The sequence below is a fragment of the Cryptotermes secundus genome, unplaced genomic scaffold (assembly GCF_002891405.2).
Source record: "Cryptotermes secundus unplaced genomic scaffold, Csec_1.0 scaffold588, whole genome shotgun sequence".
NCBI lineage: Eukaryota > Metazoa > Arthropoda > Insecta > Blattodea > Kalotermitidae > Cryptotermes > Cryptotermes secundus.
The window spans coordinates 407,802-429,507 of record NW_019737990.1 but is presented as its reverse complement, the minus strand read 5'-3'; the positions used below and the strand labels follow the sequence as shown (position 1 = coordinate 429,507).

The 21,706-nt window shown below is 41.3% G+C and overlaps 1 protein-coding gene across 2 annotated transcripts in view; it reads left to right on the top strand.

Annotated features, from left to right (window-relative positions):
- LOC111870650 (synergin gamma) overlaps window positions 1-5,172 on the top strand; it is a 28,152-nt gene extending 22,980 nt beyond the window's left edge. For both annotated transcript variants that reach the window (XM_023863118.2, XM_033753945.1), the window contains exons 8-9: window positions 245-494; window positions 4,903-5,172. In XM_023863118.2, the coding sequence (XP_023718886.1) occupies window positions 245-490 (246 nt within the window). In that variant the 3' untranslated portion in view covers window positions 491-494; window positions 4,903-5,172. The remainder of the gene's footprint in view (window positions 1-244; window positions 495-4,902) is intronic.
- The last annotated feature ends 16,534 nt before the right edge of the window (window positions 5,173-21,706 follow it).

Genomic DNA, 21,706 nt, shown 5'->3' with positions numbered 1-21,706 from the left:
CTACATGCATTGGCCTGGCCATTATCATAACTTAGGGCCTTGCAAATCTGAATCCAGCACTGATGCATTCTGTCATTTGACACTGTAATCTAAGTCACTGAAAGTACTAAATATACCGAGCATGAAGTTACTATCTGCCAACTGAATAAGCTGCTCATGAACAATCAAAGACAGCTTTGTGTTGTGTTACTGAATGTATCAGCTCACTGGTCAGTAGTTACTGTACTCTGTTGAATCTTTACAGGTTCACCTGGAAATGGATTTGCCTGTGGGGTCAGGAAATGGAAGCAGTTCAGTTTGTGACCCAACTGTGTGCTGTGGTGTTTGTTTGACGGATGTCAATAGTGGTGCAAGGACAGACAGCAGTAGAAATACTAGTCAGTTGGAGTATGGTGGCCATATTTATCATTCGGTGTGTGCAAATCTTTGGGTCAACTGTGTAGACTCCAGTCTGCCAGCTTTAGCCACAGGGAGCAGCAGTTTTCTATGAAAAAGTATGCAATTAAGTCTGTGACAGAATTTTTTGATGAACTATTCAGTTTTATTTAACACTACAATTATTTGTGCATGAACTGTTACATATATTATAACTGAAGGACTGACACTTCGGAGAGAGATTGTATGTGTATTATTTTTTAAAATTTGAGATTACAAAATAATGCATGCAGCCATATAGGGAAATAGGAAGGGAAAATACATCCTACTTTTTAAGTTTCAAGGTGTTCACAGGGGTGATAGTTCAGATTGTGGTTGTTTGGGTTGTGACATCATGCAGTCTTGTATGAGGATGCCAGTTCAGATTGTGGTTGTTTGGGTTGTGATGTCATGCAGTCTTGTATGAGGATGCCAGTTCAGATTGTGGTTGTTTGGGTTGTGACGTCATGCAGTCTTGTATGAGGATGCCAGTTCAGATTGTGGTTGTTTGGGTTGTGACGTCATGCAGTCTTGTATGAGGATGCCAGTTCAGATTGTGGTTGTTTGGGTTGTGACGTCATGCAGTCTTGTATGAGGATGCCAGTTCAGATTGTGGTTGTTTGGGTTGTGACGTCATGCAGTCTTGTATGAGGATGCCAGTTCAGATTGTGGTTGTTTGGGTTGTGATGTCATGCAGTCTTGTATGAGGATGCCAGTGTTTCCAAAGAATATGCTGCCCCTTAACCTTCTGAGGTTTGGCTTGGACAGGAAACTGTGTAACCTGGTGACAGGGTTGTTGACAGCAGTTGAAGATTAAGATGGCACCTACATGTTTTCGGGCCTGTCAGAAAGTGCCATGTGCAGGAAGCATTGACAGGAGGAGAACCCCTTCCACCATGTTCATTTACAGTGCCTAGCTTTGTCTAGATATAGACTAGGTGTTTGAATCTGCATGATTAGATCTGATAGGTAGGAGGGCCTCCATCTAAAAGTTCTGGTTCTAACATTATAGTCAGGACTCTCTGAAAAGCCTTAACAGGCCCCATGAGGGGCACACAGTGGGTCCAGTTAGTGCTTTGGGTGAACAATCCCCCCCCCATGTCAGTGTGAATTGTCATTCTGCCTGTATAATCTAACACCATGCTTATACTTTCACTTTGACCCTGGAGCTGAAGACAGTTCCTTCAAAACATTGATATCCCTTGGACAAGACTACATAGAGTTATAACTCAGAAGACTGCAGTCTGATCAGGTTATACTTTACTATAATTCACTGCATGCTTTGGTATGAATTAACTGTTAAACTATTCATAAAAGAACTAATTATACTGTGACATAGGTTTTGTGATAGTTACTGGCATGACTTGCCATCCGTATTTCTAATTGTATGTTAAAACAGTTGATTACTAAGGTTAAACAATATTGTTGTATGAGTGTGACTATAGATGGGTTTTGGATTGATGACCGGATTTAGTGGACTCTTTCATACAGTGCGTGACTACACTTAACAGTTCATTGTTACACACTAGCATCCACAGTCACGTCTTCACTGCAATTGCTTGGTAGTGGCTTACAAAAGCTTCCTCTGGGTCTGAACTGTCCCCAGGCTAAGGTACCAGCTTCTAACAGCAACAGCTCACAATGACTGAGCCCCAGCAGTTGCTAACCAGTCCTGCTTATAACATCTTCTCATGAACTGGGTAGAAAACATCTCTTCCATATTTGCTGTATTTTCTTGTTGCCATGAATTCATGCTTGTTTGATGAGCCATTACTTAGCAGTGGCTGTTGTATAGTTGCTTAATTTGTGGTCATTGCCTAGCATGGTCTACATGCCACAATATCATTACAGCTAAGAGGGAACTCAGTAGAACCCTCCTGAAAATAGAATGGCTTCTGCTTAAGTTTATGCCGTCTCTGTACATTTGTATATCCACATGATGTAGATTTAACTTATTTAGTTAATGGATTTCTTTTTATGATGTCCCATAAAACAGTTTTTTCCCCCTTTATGTTATGGATCAGATACCTTTCTCCTCAAAGCCTGATTTCAGTTATAACATCTTGAAGTTGGTGGCTTGATTTTGTTGTTACTTCTCCTCTTCAGAGTGACAGCAAAGGTATTTGAAATAGAACAGAGACGTATATTTATGTTCACCAGTTATTAATTTAAACTGTTTTCCATAGTCTCTGTGCCGTTACTATGGTAGGTGGAAAAATGTATGTGATCTTCATTGTGTCATATCAGTTTTATATCTTTTGGACAAATTTCAATAAGTATAGGCCTACATGCATTGCAGCCTACAATGGTCATTAATGAAAACAAAATAGAAAATATCTTGTGGCGAAATTACAAGTTTAACATACTTCTTCCCATTCCTTTATTAGCAAAATTTCCAGGGCCATTTAAGAGGTTGAACCTTCACAAGCAAGATGCTTAAATACAGTATTATGGGTTGAACCTTGATTGGTAGACATTCATAATGTTTAATGTGTCAGCTGTGTGACGCGACACGAATAAATTGTGTGGGCCTTCGGATCGGAATGAATTTTTTATTTTGATGCTTATTTGTACACACACTCGTACAGTGATTCACTTAGAGCACTATTATACCATTAGTACACTCTGGAACTCTTCTGCAACAAAGTCTGAGCAGAACCTGCTTCTATCTCGCTAGAGTCGAATCCAAAACTGTGAGTACCACACTCAGAATCTCTACTGTGATTTCACTCAGCATCTCTTGTGATACTTGTAATACTAAACTCTCGCTGGAGCTACACTCATATATCCAGCGTTCAGACCCTTATCGAAGGGTTAATTTCATCCATTGTTATGCAGTGAACAATCTGTTGCTTAGGAAATGCTACCCTTACTCAATACAGAACACCTTGTAGAAGTGTTTGGTTTCATACATTCTTATGGATATTGCTACACAACAGTCTGTTGGTATTCAATTCGTCGCTGTGGGAACTCAACAATTACCATGTATTTGTTGTCATGGAATTGTGTGTTCCCATTGCAGCCATTGCACAGTGATTAACGTCATATAGCACATCACAATATATATGCATATAAGGTGGAAGAAGAAATTTGTCAGATTTTAGAAGTTCCAGAAGTTATAATCAAACTGAAATTTCTGCAAGTTCTATAAGTCCACAGTTCGTAGAATCTACTGTTTTTCCTCTGCAGAAATTTTACAGTAAGGCTGCAGTAAGTGTTCTTTTTCCCAAATATTTACTCTTGAGGCCTTGTGTTTCCTCTGCTTGTTCTGTATGAGTTGTCCATCTTTACATAGTTCACACACTACTGTAGAATTAAAGACAAAGCCAGAAGATATATATCAGCTTGTAGAACTGGAAATGATTGTGACAGAAGTTGCTTTAAGTTCATCTAGTGCATAAGGTTTATTATCTTACTGTTTATCTTTGATAATGTAAAGAGTTACATGATGATACAGGGTGTTCAGTCAAGTAGGAAACTTCACAACAGCATTGACCAGGCTCAATATTCCTCACAGATTGCTGCTGTAACTGTAACGGCGCACATTTATCAACACTATGACTCATTCTGCTATCAGCAGTTACAGCAGCAATCTGTGAGGAATGTTAAGCCAGGTCAGTGGTGTTGCGAAGTTTCCTCTTTAACTGAACGCACTGTATATCTGCGAAAATTCAAGGACAAACTATGACAATTATGTTATCACACACGTTAGAATTTTATCTGAAAGACTGTGGAAAATGAGAAGAGAATATTATTAGCATATATGTGCATACTGGAATGAACTGATAAACTGTCCTGTTAATACATTTTAGTTTTCTTCTTGTTATTCTGTCCTTTTTAATGTAGACTCAAATGTATTTGTACATTGTCACTTTCTTATATATGGTCTGCCTATAATCCTAGGTTTTGTAGTGAACTGCAAGTTGTGGGAACCTATCATTGTTCATTCTGTTCATGTACATAAATGTTCGCATCTGTAATAACCTATTCTTCTGTTCACGGAATAAATGTTTCAGTACTTCCATATACTGTTTCTTAATATTTAATTCTGTGTAATGTGTACATTGTTTGGCATACAGTAACGAAAGAAATTAGTATTTCATTTTTCACAAAATGCACCGTGCATACTGGTATTACAGAAGTGTGTTACTGAGGCATTGTGGCATATAACCAAAAGCTAAACATGACTGCTAATTCTGAGATTCCAGAACTATGTACCAACCGAGAAGATAGAATAGGTCTGGTCTTCAGTCTGTGGATGAACAAAAAATTGTTTTGTTATTGCCCAAAATTTCAGTTCCATGTAGGAATGTGGGAACTGTTTAAAACATTTTTCCTTTGTCTTTTCCCATACTCTCAGTTTTAATATTTCATTTGTTGTTCTACACAGTCTGTGATTCTGGTATACTATAGTTACATCACAGTCAACTTGATAAGAAATATCACATTCTAAATCACAGTTAAAATATTGTGATGTGTTGTGCTAAGGAGGATGGCCCCTCCTTCCCCAGCGGTGACGTGGCGGCATTGGAGCGCTGTCGTTACTACAGTAACAGACAAGTCAACACTCCTTCCCCTACCCCGACAGCAGTGACGTAACACTTTTGGAGTGTTGCTGTTGCTACGGTAATAGGCCAGTCAACACCCTGCCAATCAACACCAAGGGATGCCGCTGTTGCTATGTAGCAGTAAACAACTCCCGACAGCGTTGCTAGGCTATCAGCAAACATGGTGTCGGACAACAGTGGTGCCTATTAGGTAACTGTTTTCTGTGTTGTCGGTAACGGGGCTAAATAAGGAGAAGTGAAGACTATTCACAGCCAGTTACAAGTTAGCCAGCAGTGAGTGAGTTAGTTATGAGTTAGCCAGCAGTGAGTCAGTTAGTTACGAGTTAGCCAGGGAGTCAGTTAACCAGTCAATAGGTGTCTATTTCGTCGGAGTATTTCCGATACTGCCAGTGGCAGTAATTGTCAGATTGTAAATTGTGTGATTGTAAGAGCGAGTGGAATAAATTCGCTATATCAAATAAGGTGTGAAGTTATTTGTCGCGTTATATACCCAACATGTGACAATATGTTACCTGCACTACAACTACTTTTAGGATCTTTATTTTGCAAAGTGGCTTTATTTTTACCTGTGGTGACAGTATTATGTTAAGTGGACCAGAAAGGATTTAAGAGAGAGGTTTTTAGACCTTCTTCCTATCTCTGGCTGATAAATTAATCACCAGCAAAGATTAAAATATTCTTAAACCAACTTAACATTTGGGTTCCCATCTTGATTTGTTTCTTCAGATTTAATTATATTATATATGCAACTTAGAACACTTTACCTTAAATGAACTTTTCAAAACTTGAGAAAATGTCAGCTTTGTCTTTCCTTAATTTGGTGTAATTAAAATTTTGTTTAATGGATAATACTAAATTAATTTACAGTCACATCTTACTGATGTTAAAGTTTAGACTATTTACATACTTCAGTAATTGTTACTATTTTTACTTTTTAAGAATGTTTGATGTACACTCAACTCTCGATTGTCCGGGGGTGAATAAATTGGTTTGCGGCTTAACCGGGGCTAGCAGGACTTTTTTGAGGTTTATATGTTGTTTAATATTCATTCACTTTTAGTTACTATAGGATTCTGACGATGGTGTATAACACACTAATATGTTGGGTTTTTGGACTTTATCCATCATCCTGGTTTTTAAGATAACAAATAAAAACACGACGTTTCAGAAACAGATCCAGTTTCCGAAACGTCCTGTTTTTATTTGTTATCTTAAAAACCAGGACGATGGATAAAATCCAAAAACCCAACATATCAGTGTCATTCAATTTTGTTTCACATTGTGAGTTGTAACACCACTTTTGCACTAGTGTGAACCGAGCTCTGCATTTTTTGGTCCCGTTATGCTAACACAGTGTTCTGGGGTAGGGGTGAAAGAATGCAAGGATTTGTGGAAAGTTTCAAGGACAGATACACCGCCCAAGTTAGTCTCTTTGTATCAATCTTCAAGTGCGTTAGCAAAATGTCAAGTGTAAAAGGAAGCATGTTGTGTTAAGTATGCAAAAGAAAAAGTAAAATGCCGCAAAAAAGTAAATGACAGTATTAAATTTTTTAAATGTTAAGTGTGAATATTTGTAAAAATTGTTAGATGTTGTTGAACACTGTGATTGAAGTAACTAATTCATACTTCAGTGTAATGTAAAAAAAGTATTAAATAGGCCATGAGATGACATAAAAATGAGGTTGAATAAATTTAAATACAGGTAGGCCTATAGTATATGAAGGTACAGTATTACAGTACTACTTTTAATAAAATTTGTCTTAACCGGGTTTTCATTTAATTGTGATTTCCATCCTCACCATTATCCCGAATAATCAAGAGTTGAGTGTATTTATATGTACTTGTTTATGTTAGTTTATTGTACAGTGCACAATCAATTGTTTGTTATAATTTATGTTGAAATGTATTTTGAACATAAATGATTTCAACCGACTACAGATACATTTTAATGTATATGTTGTTTTAATTATGTTCTGATATAGTGCCTTAATATATAGACAATGAACAAAACATAATTTATAGGCATAATCTTTGTTTCAAAGATTTAAGCAGTGTCAAAAGTATGCTGCATTTAAGGTGCCATGGATTTATCTCATCCATAGTGTCTGAAGGAAGTATTTTTCTGGAAGTAAATTGTTTGTCAGATACGGTCCCTTGTGCCACATGGGAAGGAAGGCCCATTTCCATTGAATGCATATTAAGTGTAGATTATTAGTGGCTGAGCCTATGAGAAGAGGGATGGGAATGATTTACATAGCTGAAGATGAAGAGATGGAGGCAGAGGCAAATATTAAGAAGAATTGGTGTATATCATAAAGGAGGCTAAAGTTCTTAGAGGGGTGTAGAGTTGATGAATAAAACAGTAAGTATAAAGTGCAAATGAGCATACAGACATGTAAATGGTTGTCAGCATTCAATGAAAAGACATCTGCAAGGTTGGTATTTCTTGTTTATACTGCACGAAAGATGAATTTTGCCAAAGTTAAAACATTTGCAACTTTCCATGATTGTATCATCTTGTGCCCACCCAGTAAATCATACAGACTAACTGGTTTTCGGAAACGTACAGTGGGTGAACGGGAGAACTTAATAATAACATTGTATCAAGGATCTATGATGCTGAAGAGTGCAATATTGTAGCATGTAATACCGCTGCTATGCAACGATCGCACGAAGGATCATGCGTTGCTAACGCTAGGCAACCTCCCACAACAATAGAAAAACTGTAGGAGTCGGTGTTTTCTGTTGGATACACCCTGATGCTATATAGAGGGGACCCCAGGCCATCTGAGTGAGTTCGGTTGCGGGATATTTGCCGAACAGTAATGACATGCACGCGGGAAACTGAGGACTCTCCACTGTTAGAAGGGGCAGCAATTGAAGACATAGCAGAATGGAAACTGGCTTAGTGGCTGCTGTGGTAATTTTTGAAGTGTTAGATTAGCGCTAGCATTGTAATTATTTGTAGATCCGAGTGGTGTTAATAAATCCAATCTATACTTCGTCTATAGCCACACCCCTATGCACCTGAAAGTATTCTGGTACATGATGTGTAGTTGGGAACAAGTTTACTGACGTTTAGAAGGAATGTACTGCCCCCATTTTCAGGGTCAGAGAATGAGTCATACAACCAACCAGCAAGGAGGAATCTGATCATTACTGGCCTTTTTTTTATTGCTAGTGGGGTGGGACTAAGTCCCTTGTACTGCGGCCACTTCTGGCCCATTGTACCAGCCCCAGATGATAGGTGAGCGTGATTGTGGAGCAATTGGTGGAATGAAGATTGGCAGGGAAAACCGAAGTACTCTGAGAAAACCTGTCCCAGCTCCACTTTGTCCACCACAAATCCCACTTGATTAGACCCAGGATCGAACCAGGGCCGCCGCGGTGCTCTTCATAGTTACTACCAATTGAATCTCAAATCCAAGATATGAAATTGAAAGCGAACAATACGGTGCGAACTTAATTTGAGACAGATAACTTTCTCGAGAGATAAATACTCAGTGGACCAGCATAATGGTAAGAATCTATACCCATATGCGGGAGCTGATCAGTTCGAATCTTGGTCAGGACAGTAGTCATCATGACTCAGTATTTTCCTGGTTCCTAAGTCCCTCCAAGCAAATGCTGTGGTCGCAACCTGTGTGTACAACTACCCCCCTTCCTTCCAGATTCTTCCAGTTCAACTGTCATCCTACCATTTCGCGGAATGGTCTAGCTACCGACTACATCGTAAAATAACCTACACACTCATCCATCTAGAGATGAGGGTGAAGTATACCAGGTTTCCTTTGTGATAAATTTGGTATTCAAGATGTACTGCAGTTTTTTTTATGCTAGTGGGGTGGGACTAAGTCCCTTGTACTGCGGTCATTTCTGGCCTATTGTACCAGCCCCAGATATGTGAGGGTGATTATGGAACAATAGGTGGAATGAGGATTGGCAGGGGAAACCTATGTACTCGGAGAAAACCTGCCCCAGTGCCACTTTGTCCACATATTCCACTTGACCAGACCCGGGATCGAACCCGGGCCACCACGGTGGGAAGCCAGCGACTAACCGCTTGAGCTATGGCGCGGCCCATGTACTGCAGTTACTTGCACTTCCGCAGCAATTTTTCGAAGTACCCGATAATGACCATATCGATCGAAACATGTAGTACCCCAGTGATGTGAAGAAGAAAAAAAATTTAATTCAAAATACGTGAATTTTAAGATTTTAACACAAGTTTGCATGCGAGACTGTGGATAAGAAATATTCAAGACAGAATGAGGGCCGGCGCGCAAGCACAGGCAGTCAATGCGCACGCTTGGGGCTGCACATTTCAGGATGAAGCCTTGACATTACATCCAATGTCCGTGTGCGATTTAAGAAGGGCAACAGAAATGTTATTCACTTGTGGCGGCACAGATTTTCGCTGGCCCTGCATAGAAAACCATTTATTTTTCTATAAGATACGGAACACGGTAGCGTAGTTGGTTGAGGCAGTGAGCTACAAGTCAGAAGGTCACTGGCTCGATTCCCGATGCGATCATTGGTCTTTTAATTTACCAAATCCTTCCAGCTGCACTATGGCCCTGGGGTCGACTAAACCTCTAACAGAAATGTGTACCAGGAATCTTCCTGGGAGTAATGGGCGGCCGGCACGTACGGCTGACAACCTCACCGCAATCTGTGAGCAGATTGTTTAGAAAATGGGGGTGCCTCGACGTCTCACAAGCCTATGGGCCTCCAAATCCTGTTACAGGGATAACTTTATATTTTTTTTTACATACTTCAAACCATGAGATGATGAACCATATCTCGTTTGTTGGTTCATTCATTTTAACCAGCTTCCCTTTCTAAAGAGGGGGAAATTTTAAACTTCTGAATCTGCCGACAGAACCACAATTATGAAAGCAGATGTTCGAAACGAGAACTTCCCGAAAATGAGACTTTATTGTCATACTTAGAAAATAAAGGCCTATACAGCACGAAATGTGCCTTGATGCCATCATTCATCATCATCATCATCATTGGCAAACAACCCTTTTTAAGCCATAGCCTTCCGTAGAGGATTCTTCCAGGCTTGTCTATAGACCGTACAATTTTCAATTCTTTGAATTCCCCAACATTAATTTTTGTACAGAGCAAAGTAGTCAGGCTTGTGTTCAACCCCAACCTGGAGCATCAAGTCTCTGTCTTTATGTTCCCCCACTGACAAAGTGGCCCATTTATAATCTCTTTCGTCTCCTTCTACGCCTCGCATGGCTGTTCTCACCCGCCTCCACACGTTAGATGGTATTATTAGATAGTTTACGTATAAAATAATGAATAAATAATTTGTTTTTCTAATAAGGAACTTTATTTCTATCCAGGAAACCGATATTAACGGCCGTGGGGATCTGTTGCGCTGACCACGCGACTCCCTCTATCAGATAAAGTTGGCACTAACTTCGCCGACAAGCGGTGGTAACTCGGTCGGTATAGTTCACTTGCGGACTACAGGCCACAGAGTTTAGTTGTTTAACAAGGAACTTTAAAAACAGGTATTGGGAAACCTGTAATGGTATTCAGTTACTTAGTCAACATGAAAGCAATGCCTCTGATATCGAATTCACTTATGGTTTATTTAACGACGCTGTTAATAGCTCAAGACTATATAACGCCGAAAGATGTGATCAGTGCATAACGAATTGAAAAGGAAAGCGGTCGTGGTCCAAATTGTTTTAAGAACTCGACATTTACCTCAAGGGACAAACCACGAAAAACCTCAGTAAATACAACATGTCTTCGAGGCAGGAATTGAACCCTGAGTCCTCTGAATACGAATCAGAAACACTAACCACTCGAACGTGAAGTTCTGTTATATCATCTCGTATCTAAAAATACTATATTTGTATATTTCGATTTTTATAATCCCACGACAAAACGCTTGAAATTTGTTTTCCTGACCTATGGAGAACAAGAGGCCATCTTGTCTGGCCATGTCCCTCATAGTTACAGACAGAGGAGCAGATATGGCTTCTTTGCTTCGACGAATTAGTTCCCGGCATCTCCACATAAGGCGTGACAGTGCCTAGACTAAGCAAACTCAGCGACGAATCGTAGGATGATAAACGAATGGCGAATTTTTAAGGGACATGGATAGAAGGCGTCTTGGCTTAATCCAAGTTACTGAGACTGAAGAAAACCATGAAAATTTTCAGACTAACCGGTGTCCCGACCAAGAACCGAATGGCGCACCTCCGGAGTACGAGTTTTAGAAAGTTATCACTACGCCAACCCATTTGGCTTACAGGTGTACAACTGTGAATGTTCGGTTGTCTTCCATTATATACAGGAATTTGGGGGTATAAAAAAATAAAACGGTCCCTGTAACAGACCATGGAGGCCCATAAGGTTGTGAGACGTCGAGGGTCCCACATTTTCTAGAAAATCGGCTCAAGATGGAGGTGAGGTTGTCAGCTTTACGCGCGGCCGCCCTGTACCCCCCAGGAGGATTTCTGGTACTCATTTCTGTTAGAGGCTGAGTCGAGCCCAGGTCCATAGTCCAGCTGGAAGGATTGTGTAAATTGGAAAATCCAATGAGCTCATGGGGAATCGAACCCGCGACCGTCCGGCTTGTAACACAGTGCCTCAAGAAACTACACTACCGCGTGCCGCTACAGAAATTTGGGGCGCATAATTAATATGAGCTGATATAGGACTTAAACACAACAAAATATAGACCCTAAGCATTTTTGCAATTATCTCTGTTTTAACCTAACGATTAATTAAACTACATCTATAGAATACGCGTACAGAGAAACACATAGCTGTAATGTGTTACAATCTTAACACGTTGTACCGAAAGTGCTGTCAGGCCAGCCTGCGCATGCGTTCAGAAGACTATTTTTCATTAGTGAACACAAAGTTTGGGAGTAGGGGTAAGTACACACAGCGTAACATTACTTGTTTTATTATCTCGAACACTTGAAGAATTACAGAAAAGTGTACTGAACTGTGTATAACGCGTTTCATCTTCCTCTACAATTATTGTTGAAAATATGTTTAGCTCTGATAAATACTAAAGGTGTTATGCACGAGAAAACCATATAAACTCCTGTAGGTCTTCATGTAAAGTACCCGTTATTTAAGTCAAATATTAACTGTAACTGACAATGTGTTTACAAATTTTATTAAAACTCTGCGATATAAAATTGTATACAAATACAGAGTGTTTCTAAATTATTGTCGTTTCCGTGACCTATAAACGGAAATCCTGACAATAATTTAGAATCATCTTGTATATTCATCGTTTCTCTAGTTTCATACGTATAGATGGAGATGCAGCCAATTTAATAAGCAATCCGTAGGTCTGCTAATGCGTCAGTTTTTTTTCTTACTTGCAACAAGAAAAGAGAAATACCATATCGGTACATTTCTGACTCATAAAGTGAGGAGAACAGCTAGGATTTGAGTTTTATCTGTGATCTACTGAGGCCGGAACTGTACGTCAATACATTTGCCACGCCAAGTGGTCTGTCACCTCTGACTACAAAAGGCGGCTATACGCAGCATGACTTTCATGTCAATAAATTGCCACATAAATGACAAACATGTGATAAATACTGAGATAACACAATTCTCGTTGATATTGCATCGGGAATAAAGTTAAATTTTATTAACATCACATATTCGAGGCATAAAAATCAATTGAAGAAACAGGTCCTGTGCATATTGATCATTTTGTGCTAATAAAAGCAAACTTCGTCGAAAACACGAGGGATAGTCGGAAAGTAACCTCCGATGAGCTATTAACAAAACAAGCAACGAGAAAGAAATATTATATTGTAACGTGTTTGGAATCCAGAAGAGCTACTTCTATGGAAACGCCGGAATAGACCGTTGCATTGGAAACAACAATAGTGATATTGTGGTTCTAACAGGAGTCTTCACGGTTACAACAGAAGGTCCAATGCATAGCAACGGCCGCAGACATATAAGAAGTCAATACATTCGATAAGGGTCTCGCGACAGATGCCTAGAGATACAGATGTGCCGGCCGAGATATTGTAAGCACTCATTGTAATACTCCAAGTGCTAATAATTGTAAAGCGTGTGATTGTGTGAGTGTGAAGAACATTAAAGGCTCTGCTGGATTCGAGACCTACGTGGATTTTATTTGTTGCGTGACACACAAAACACGTAACAATATACTACAAAAGAATAGGTACATACTTGAGTTACTTCTCAACGTAGTCACCCAGGAATTGAGGCACTTGTACCGGGGTATAGCTTATTGTATGCCTGTGCCTAAGAAGTCTGCCGCCTATGAGCTCAGCCACGTTTTGTCACCTTCCATCAGCTCATCATTACTGTTGAAACGCTGTAATCCCAACCAGTTCTTCAGGTAGCTAAACAAGCGGTAGTTGCTCAGAGCGAGATCACGGCTATAGGGATGATGGTCAAACAACTCCCAGTTGAAATGCTCCAACAGTGCTGTATATCTATGCGCATTGTCGTGGAGGAGCACTACACCGTATCTCAGCATTCCACGCCTTTTGTTTTAAATGGGCCTACATAAATTTTTAGTGTTTCACAATACACTACTGACATTATTGCGGCCCAATTTTGCATGAATCCGAAAATCAGCACTCCTTTCCTGTCTCAGAAAACAGTTGCCATCAGCTTTTTGACAGGCAGCGTTTGTTTAAACGTTTTCGGCTTTTTTGGTGAATTATTGTTACTGGGGTGGGACTAAGTCCCTTGCACTGCGGCCACTTCTGGCCTATTGCACCAGCCCCATATGATAGGTGAGGGTGATTGTGGAGCAATTGGTCGAATGAAGATTGGCAGGGGAAACCGAAGTACTCTGAGAAAACCTGCCCCAGCGCCACTTTGTCCACCACAAATCCCACTTGACCATTGTTTGGTGAATGTGTGTATATCAGTTGTTTTGACTGTTCTTTGGTTTCAGCATTCACAAATGAAACCCAGGTTTCGTCACCTGTTGCTCATTTTATATGACTGAGAAATTCATCGCTATTTTTGTGGTATCGCTCTAAAAATGTCAAAGCCGTACCAATCTCGCTAATATATGAAGATCTGTAAAGACTGCTAGATGTATGGTAAGACACCAACGATTTAAGCCTTAGGGAGAGTTCTGAAGGGGCAAATTCTTCTCGTGCTCTTAGACTGTTCGTGTGCTATGTTGTCATTTTCTTTCATATAAACGTTACTTCCGCGGCATGTTCCGGCCTTATAAAGTCATCAGGTGGATGCTTCTATGTGAGTGCTGCACTGTATTCCTTTTTCTATTTCATTTTTCTAAAACCTGGTTAAAATCAACTAATATATAAAAAATGTTACAAATGCTACGACACTTTCAATGGGCACGCGATAGCGTAGTTGGTTGAGGTACTACGCTACAATCTGGAAGGTAGCAGAATCAATTCCCAATGAGGCCATTGGGTTTTTTAATTTACCTAATCCTTCCAGCCGCACTGTGGCCCTGGGGTCGACTCAACTTGTAACAGAAATGATTACCAGAATTTTTTCTTGGGGATAAAAGGCAGCCAGCGCTTAAGGCTGACAACTTTACCGCCATCTTTGTGACGACTGTCTAGAGAAAATGTGGCAGCCTCGACGTCTCACAACCCGATGGGCCTTCACGGCCTCTTACGGGGATAGCTTTACCTCCTTTTACGACACTTTGAAAATTATAATCCATTCAATTTCGTTATTGTCACGTGTAGGGGTGACTTATAGGATGAGTTTTGAATTGGATGATTGGATTCATTACACCTTATACATTCTTACAGTTCGGGACTACAGGTAATACAGCGCAATCGCTGATCTACACACTTCACAGTTGCTCACGCACTAGGGTCCTCAGTCATGACTAGTCGTATGCTGGCAACGGATTTATAACAGGCGCATTGTAAATTCAAATCACATATGAAGTCTTATTTGCACAGCAAAATTCCTTTCTTGCCATTTCGTCTCAATCACCTTCAACTGCCATCTCTAGAACTCGACCCAATTCTATTCCTCTCCTAAGAAAGTCATGTCCTGGCAGGTTGGCGTCTCGGAACTCGACTCGACTGCTCTTCAAGTGACCTTCTTTGTCCCTTTATAACCCCTTGACATGGACGCCACGGAACACACCGTCTTCAGTTGTTAAGGAGGCGTGTATACAGCTCCGTTTTATAGCAGTAGACGTCCTTTTGTTGAGCGCGTTGGGTTCGGGGGAAATGTGTTTACCGAGTCGTTACTTAGCACTGGGTATACACCTCACATTACATAAATTTCCCAAAATATCCTTCCCCGTCCTGACCAACAAGTCGCGAATCACACTTTGGCACCACCGCAGTAGCCCATCTCCAGTAATCAGGTACGAACAAATGAAGAGGGCGAGTTACTTCAACAGAAGCAGTGTAACTTTGCCCAAGGGAAATCGTGAATCCATCGTCAAACATGCACTTCATTCAGTCTGTTCAAGGGACACAGTTATCTGTCATGGGCATTCCTAACGATTTCTCTTGTTTAGGGAGAAAACAAAAGAGTTCCACGGAATTGTTTGGTGGCAAAAACCTTTTAAACCCAGAATCTAACAAGCAAGCACTCGAAAGGAGGCGTGACTCTTACTTACAGCGTTTCTAGTGTTATCAGCAAGGGACACAAAGCATATAAAAGTGAGTTCCAAGCAAACTCACTGTGTGCTTCCTATTGGACAGACTTCTAGTCCTATAGTTGCATTATTACTATTATTATTATCGTTATTAAAGGGAGTCGGGAAAGCGACTGGCTAAGGGTTGCATGACAGAGGGGCCGGAGGTCGAATCCCGGTACGTTCAAGGATTTTCTCCAAGTCGTCCAGGCCGGCTCTAAGGCCCACCCAGCCCCTTATCCAATAGGTACCGGANATACGTTCCTCCGAAACGTCGGTTAACACCACATATACACGGTGCCAAATCCCAGAAGACTGCTTTCTTCATAGTCACCGCCGTGAAAGCCTCAAATCTTATATACATCCACTCTCCCATACGTCTTCATGGCGCAGTGCTTATTTAGCTAAGCACTGGGACAAATTTATCTTTTGTTATTATTAAAGAGCGCTATACCTCAGTCGGTATAGCAACTGGCTAAGGGCTGGGTGGCTTGCTGCGAGTTGAAGTTCAACCGACGGTTTCGACTGTTCTTCCTGACACCTTCAATGTGGCTTCTTTCTTGGTCAATTCTTTGACACTGAAGATGGAGTCGACATGTTTCTCCGAAACATCCTAGACTCTCAGCGGACTACAGGGCGCTATATCCCAGAACTTGAGACCTCAAATCCTACGAGCTTAGCAGAGCTGAAGCAGGTAGGGCATAATATCTTGGGTGCTGCAGGAGCTGTGTGTAACGATAACCGCATCCAAGAACAAGTTGTTGCGGGCGCCGTAATCAGGTTAAGGGCCGCTCGGGTGTGGGTAGCAGGAGCCCGGATCGACGCCAGAGAAACTTGCCGTGCCTTCCATCGGTTCCGGAGGATTCAGAGGCCCCTCGACACGATATTCGAGACGTCTAAATGGAAAAGCGAGGTCGCAGAGGAGCTTATTCAGCAGCGAATCAGCGCTTCTGAAAGACAACTACGCAGCTGGCCACGTACTTGCCACTCTACATGACTCACCCGAGAGTTCAAGATCGGTTGCAATTAATGAAAATAATTAGTTGAAAATAACATTTAAGTACGAACGAAATGTCTAAGAAATATTAATATTGTCACGTGATTGAGTGACTGTAGACGGTGTTTGGATTGGTAATCGGATTTACTGAACACTTACAGAATGTAACTACAAATAACTACCACAGTCTCATTGAGTGATACACTCCAAAGATCACTGCAGCTACCGCACATATAAAGTTTTCTCAGTCTTCCTTAGCCGTTGCTCAGTAGCGGCTTTAAATGGCGGACATTCCACTTCCTCTGGGTTCCCGAACTGTCCCCTGCCTCAGCCACCAGCTTCTCACTTCTCACAACCGTAACTCTCAATTGATTCAACAACCAAAGTCAAAGTCATATTGCGACTGACGGTCAGTCAGTCAGTAAGTCTTGGTGTCGAGCCCCATTTGGGGCTAATGACCGGATATTTATTACTGCTTGACCGTTACGGTGTTGTTTTTTGGGGCGCCCTCTCTGACGAGAGGACGGATCTGACTTTTATATATGCTGCTGGCCCTTGCCAGCGCAGTCTTTCTCGGGTCTGAGTTCCTTTGGACTCTCGACCATATTTTACTGTCTCAGTCTTGAGACTTCCCTTTTAGTCCCCTCCTACGACTCGCAGGGTCACGGTGGAGGTATTCGATCCCGCCTCCACACGGGTTGAAACTGGTCAGTAAGTCTCCGCCACGTCTCGTTATACAGCCCAGGAACAGGCCGCGCAGAAGACATCTCTCCTGTTATTGTTTTCTCTCGTTGCCGGGAAAACAATATACCCAAAAGCTGTTCCCTAGCAACGGCTGTTGAATTGTCGTCTGTTTTCACAGCTGTTATCTGGCAATGGGTCTACATGTCACAGTATAGGTAGTACTCCCTTCAGTGGAAGTAAATGTGAGGATAAGATGAGCAAAGCATGCAGCATGCACTAGAGAGATGAGGAATGCATACAGAGGTTTAGTCGGGATATCTGAAGAAAGAAACCACTAGTAAGACTCAAGTACATAAGGTAGGATAATATTAAAAGTAATCGAAGAGCAATTGGGTGTTGAGTATGCAGGTTAGATTCATCTTATGGCATATGGGCGGTGCATTTTACGGTCGAGGGCCGATTATGGGTTGGAAGTGTAGTACCGGGCCGGAAAGAAGTCAGCACATTATGTCTGAAGTATTTTTGTAATACGCAGGGACGCGGTAATATGCACAATGGATGACGTTAATCACAACATTAGTCTGACAGATGGTGTTGTTTGCAGCTGCTCAAAGCTTTTTATTTCTAATATTAAGAAATATTGATATAAATAATAACAATTATATCAAAGGCAAGTTTTCATCACAATGTTTCCTCACACCATATTTTGTCTACCTCTAGGACATGCTCTTTATAATGAGTTCTCCTAAACATGGCAATAAACTATATGGAACTTCATACTCTCAAGGAGGTGACTGAAAAATACCGCCTTCTGGGTTGTGCCGCCATATGGTCTACTATAATTTTACAGACGTTTCGGAGGAAAGAAGTACCTCCATCTTCATAATTGAAGAGTAGATCAAGCAACTAGTCAACGTGCAAGAAGTAGAAAGAAGTACTCTGCTTTCCCCTCAATATTTCCCTATCATATGTTGGTACCCACCCACCAGGCTATACGGCGTCATAACCCAGAAGACCACAATCTTAATTCGTAATTCTGTACACTCTGAAGATAGAGGCAATAGGTTCATCCGACATATTAGTAATGTCAGCAGTGGATATGGTCAAGAACACTAACTTAAATAAGGATTATGGAGGGAGTGTGGGTTCATCAGGGACTTTCGTTACAGTGCGTCACCCTCCCTCCCTTCTGAAACGCAGTTGCAATCACTGGCTCGCTATTGCTTGCCATATTTCTCATGTATAAACCAAAGGCCAAGTCTAGAAACCCAACCTGTACCCACCTACCACGTTACACAGAGCCAAATTAGAGTAGATCATTGTTTAAGCCAGTTTCCATTGTACTCTGAAAATGGAAGCAGGAGGTTCCTCCGAAATAATGATAACAACATACAAAAATATACGGTGTCATAAACCACGACACCGTAGTGTTAATCGTCACCGAACTGAAATAGCTTTAAAACTGGGATTCCTCCTGCCAAGTGGTAAGCTGTCTGGTGTGCAACATTACGTAATATGAAATCCCAGGGTTAGTTATCGTTTGAGTGGGATGTTATTTGCTAACCTCAGCACCTTGTGTAGACTAAATCGAAACTTTTGCTGCTGCTGTTTAGAATTATATTATCGTGACACAGAACACGGCACTTCGTTATCAAATGTCGTAATAAACTTTCTTTGCTGTTCCATTGCACCGAAATCATTATTAAGAGCAACACGGGCCGCCAAATGAAATACGTCCGTTTGCACGCAACAGAGCTTTGTAAACAGACGTGGCAATGAAGCCAGAAGACCGCATACGTGAAATCGTCAAGACGGTCAAGACTTTAACTCATGAGCACCATGAAGACATTTTTCCCAAGATGTGGGGGGAGGGGCTTTGCTTAAAATCTTCCATTTAAACACATAAGAACTGAATCTCTGAAAGCTGTTCATCTTTAATCCACGTGATAAGCGGAGCGGCCATATTGAAATCACTAGTGGTGAAAGACAACGAAAGAGTGAATGTCAAATAAGTCACTACGATAATTTGGAGGTTCAGCAGGATCTATGTATTAGGTAAACTATGTTTCAGACAAAAAAAACTGGCCGTCTTTCAGAAGAAACTTGTTCGTTTAAGATGACTTCATGGTTCCCGCCTGAAGGTGTCCTGTCATATTCTGAGACACTTCCCCATATTATTGTATTGGAGTGGGTGAGTTTCATCATGCACTTAGACCAACTGTTGGTGCATTGTGCGTCCCCCTATGATATTCTACCAGTCTCTATTCCCTACCGGTACCGGTGCGTGCCATCAGTCCCGACTCAGCCAGCGAGTTCGGCCTCTACTGGCTTAGCGGTATCTCGATGCTTCCCCCATCTACCAGAGGCGTTAGAGACTATTGTTGGGCGCGAAATGTCCTGAATTTGGCTCAGTGGTCCCCTTGGGACATGAGGTTCTTTTACGTGCCGTAAAGCTATGACACGGGACCCACGGCTTAAAGTCCCTCCCGGAGGACTTGTTCCCTGCATTTTCCGCCCTTAAAAATTCCACTACCTCCGCCGGGTTTGAACCCGCGTACCTTGAACGTTACCCCTAGACTACGGAGGCCGCTTTCCCCATATTAGCTGAATGTCGTATCTTTCTCTCTTCCTCGCTCGTCTCTGCCGGTCAAGATGACAATGTCTGTTCTGCCTCTGGCAATGTCTGTTCATGTTAGCAGAGGCCCCTCGCACAGGCATGCCTTGAAACATAACGGATTTGACGGTCTCTCATACCACTACCGTCACACCTGTTGAGATTTCAACGGAAGTCTTATCTTTTCTTATATAAACTTTCGTACTCTTAATTTCCCGGGAATCATGATAGCTCAGTCGGTACAGCGACGGGCTACGGTCTCGATGGCCGTGGTTATATTCCCTTCTCTACCCAACAGCGTCCTGACCGACTCTGGGCCCCATCCAACTTCATATCCAATGGGTGCTGGGGTTAAAGCAGCCGGGGCGTGAAGCTCACCACTCACATTCATCTAGGGCCGAGGTCAAGAATGGAGGATCTATACCTCCGCTCCCCCCATATGATTTCATGGACTGGTGCTTAATTAATTAAGCATAGGGGCAACTTTACTTTTACTGTTCACTCCACTTGCTCTTTTTCGCATTCATTTCCAGTCCTACATATTAACGAATGATAACGCGAGGGCGACGAGTAACACCGTCTCCCACGAATGACACACAAAAATAGTCAATGGTAAACAGTTTCCTTCAGTAGTACACTACGTTTTATATGTTCACATCAATATATCGATATTCACAGAACAGACACGATACGCTGAAACAAAATACTTCTCCGTTCTTCGCGACCTACTGCGTAATTTCCCTTCATGAAACGTGTTAATGCCCGACAGGCCGTTGCTATAGTAGCTCAGAATCAGGTAATGACAGTACTAAACCTTGCACTTCCAAAATTGATATGCTCATATATACAGTGTATAAGGCCTAGCTGCATTTCTTGCCTATTAAATAAGCAATCGCATTATTTTAATACCATTTACATTCAAGAGAACCCCGGAAGAAAAAGGGACATATTCGACAGAATTGTGATATATTAATTTCCTCCGTACAGTTCTGAGTAGGAGTGGGTGAAGTAACATATACTGTGACCACAGAATAGGCCTACAGTGGGAGGGGTACTAATACGATTCTGAACTTTACGAATCCACGCTCGGCATGAGGAAATTTGGCCTGCAGTGTTATGTTTAGACTACCTGAAGCTAAGAAGTGTCAGAGAAGTTGCCGAGAAACAAGGCGTCTCCATCGTTACTTAAGTAGGAATGCATTTACCCGAAATACTGAGGAATCTATCAAAATTCTTAACAATTCAAGAGTTCTGTCTTCTCGGATATAACGCCTTGTAGTCAGTTGGAAGTCAACCGACGTTTCGGAGTAACACGTCGCCTCTGTTTACTTGCCTGTGTGCCACCTGCTTCACGCTGGTTTCTTGCTTGAGTTATTCTTCGACCATGAAAATATAGGTGATGTATTCCTTCGAAACGCCTGTTGACTTTCAACGGACTTCACAGCGTTATATTCCAGAAGATAGAATCCTTTGTAAACACTTATGTGAGAGCCTCAAATCCTACATTCTTAATAATTCTCAAGATAAATATTTCTGTCTTCCATCCTATTGCGCATATATTTATAATATGGTTAGCCGTCGCCACAACAAAGTGATCTACAATCAATTAATATTTTACAATTGAATATTTATTTCCTGCCACATGTTTCGATCTCATAGGACCATCAATAGGCAGCGATATAAGAATATATCTAGGGTCACTGGACTGCTAATATGGATCCATATTGGTGCAACGTGTCATGCTGTATAACAGAATTGTGCCTCGAGTTAAACATAATATTAAAATCAATCACATA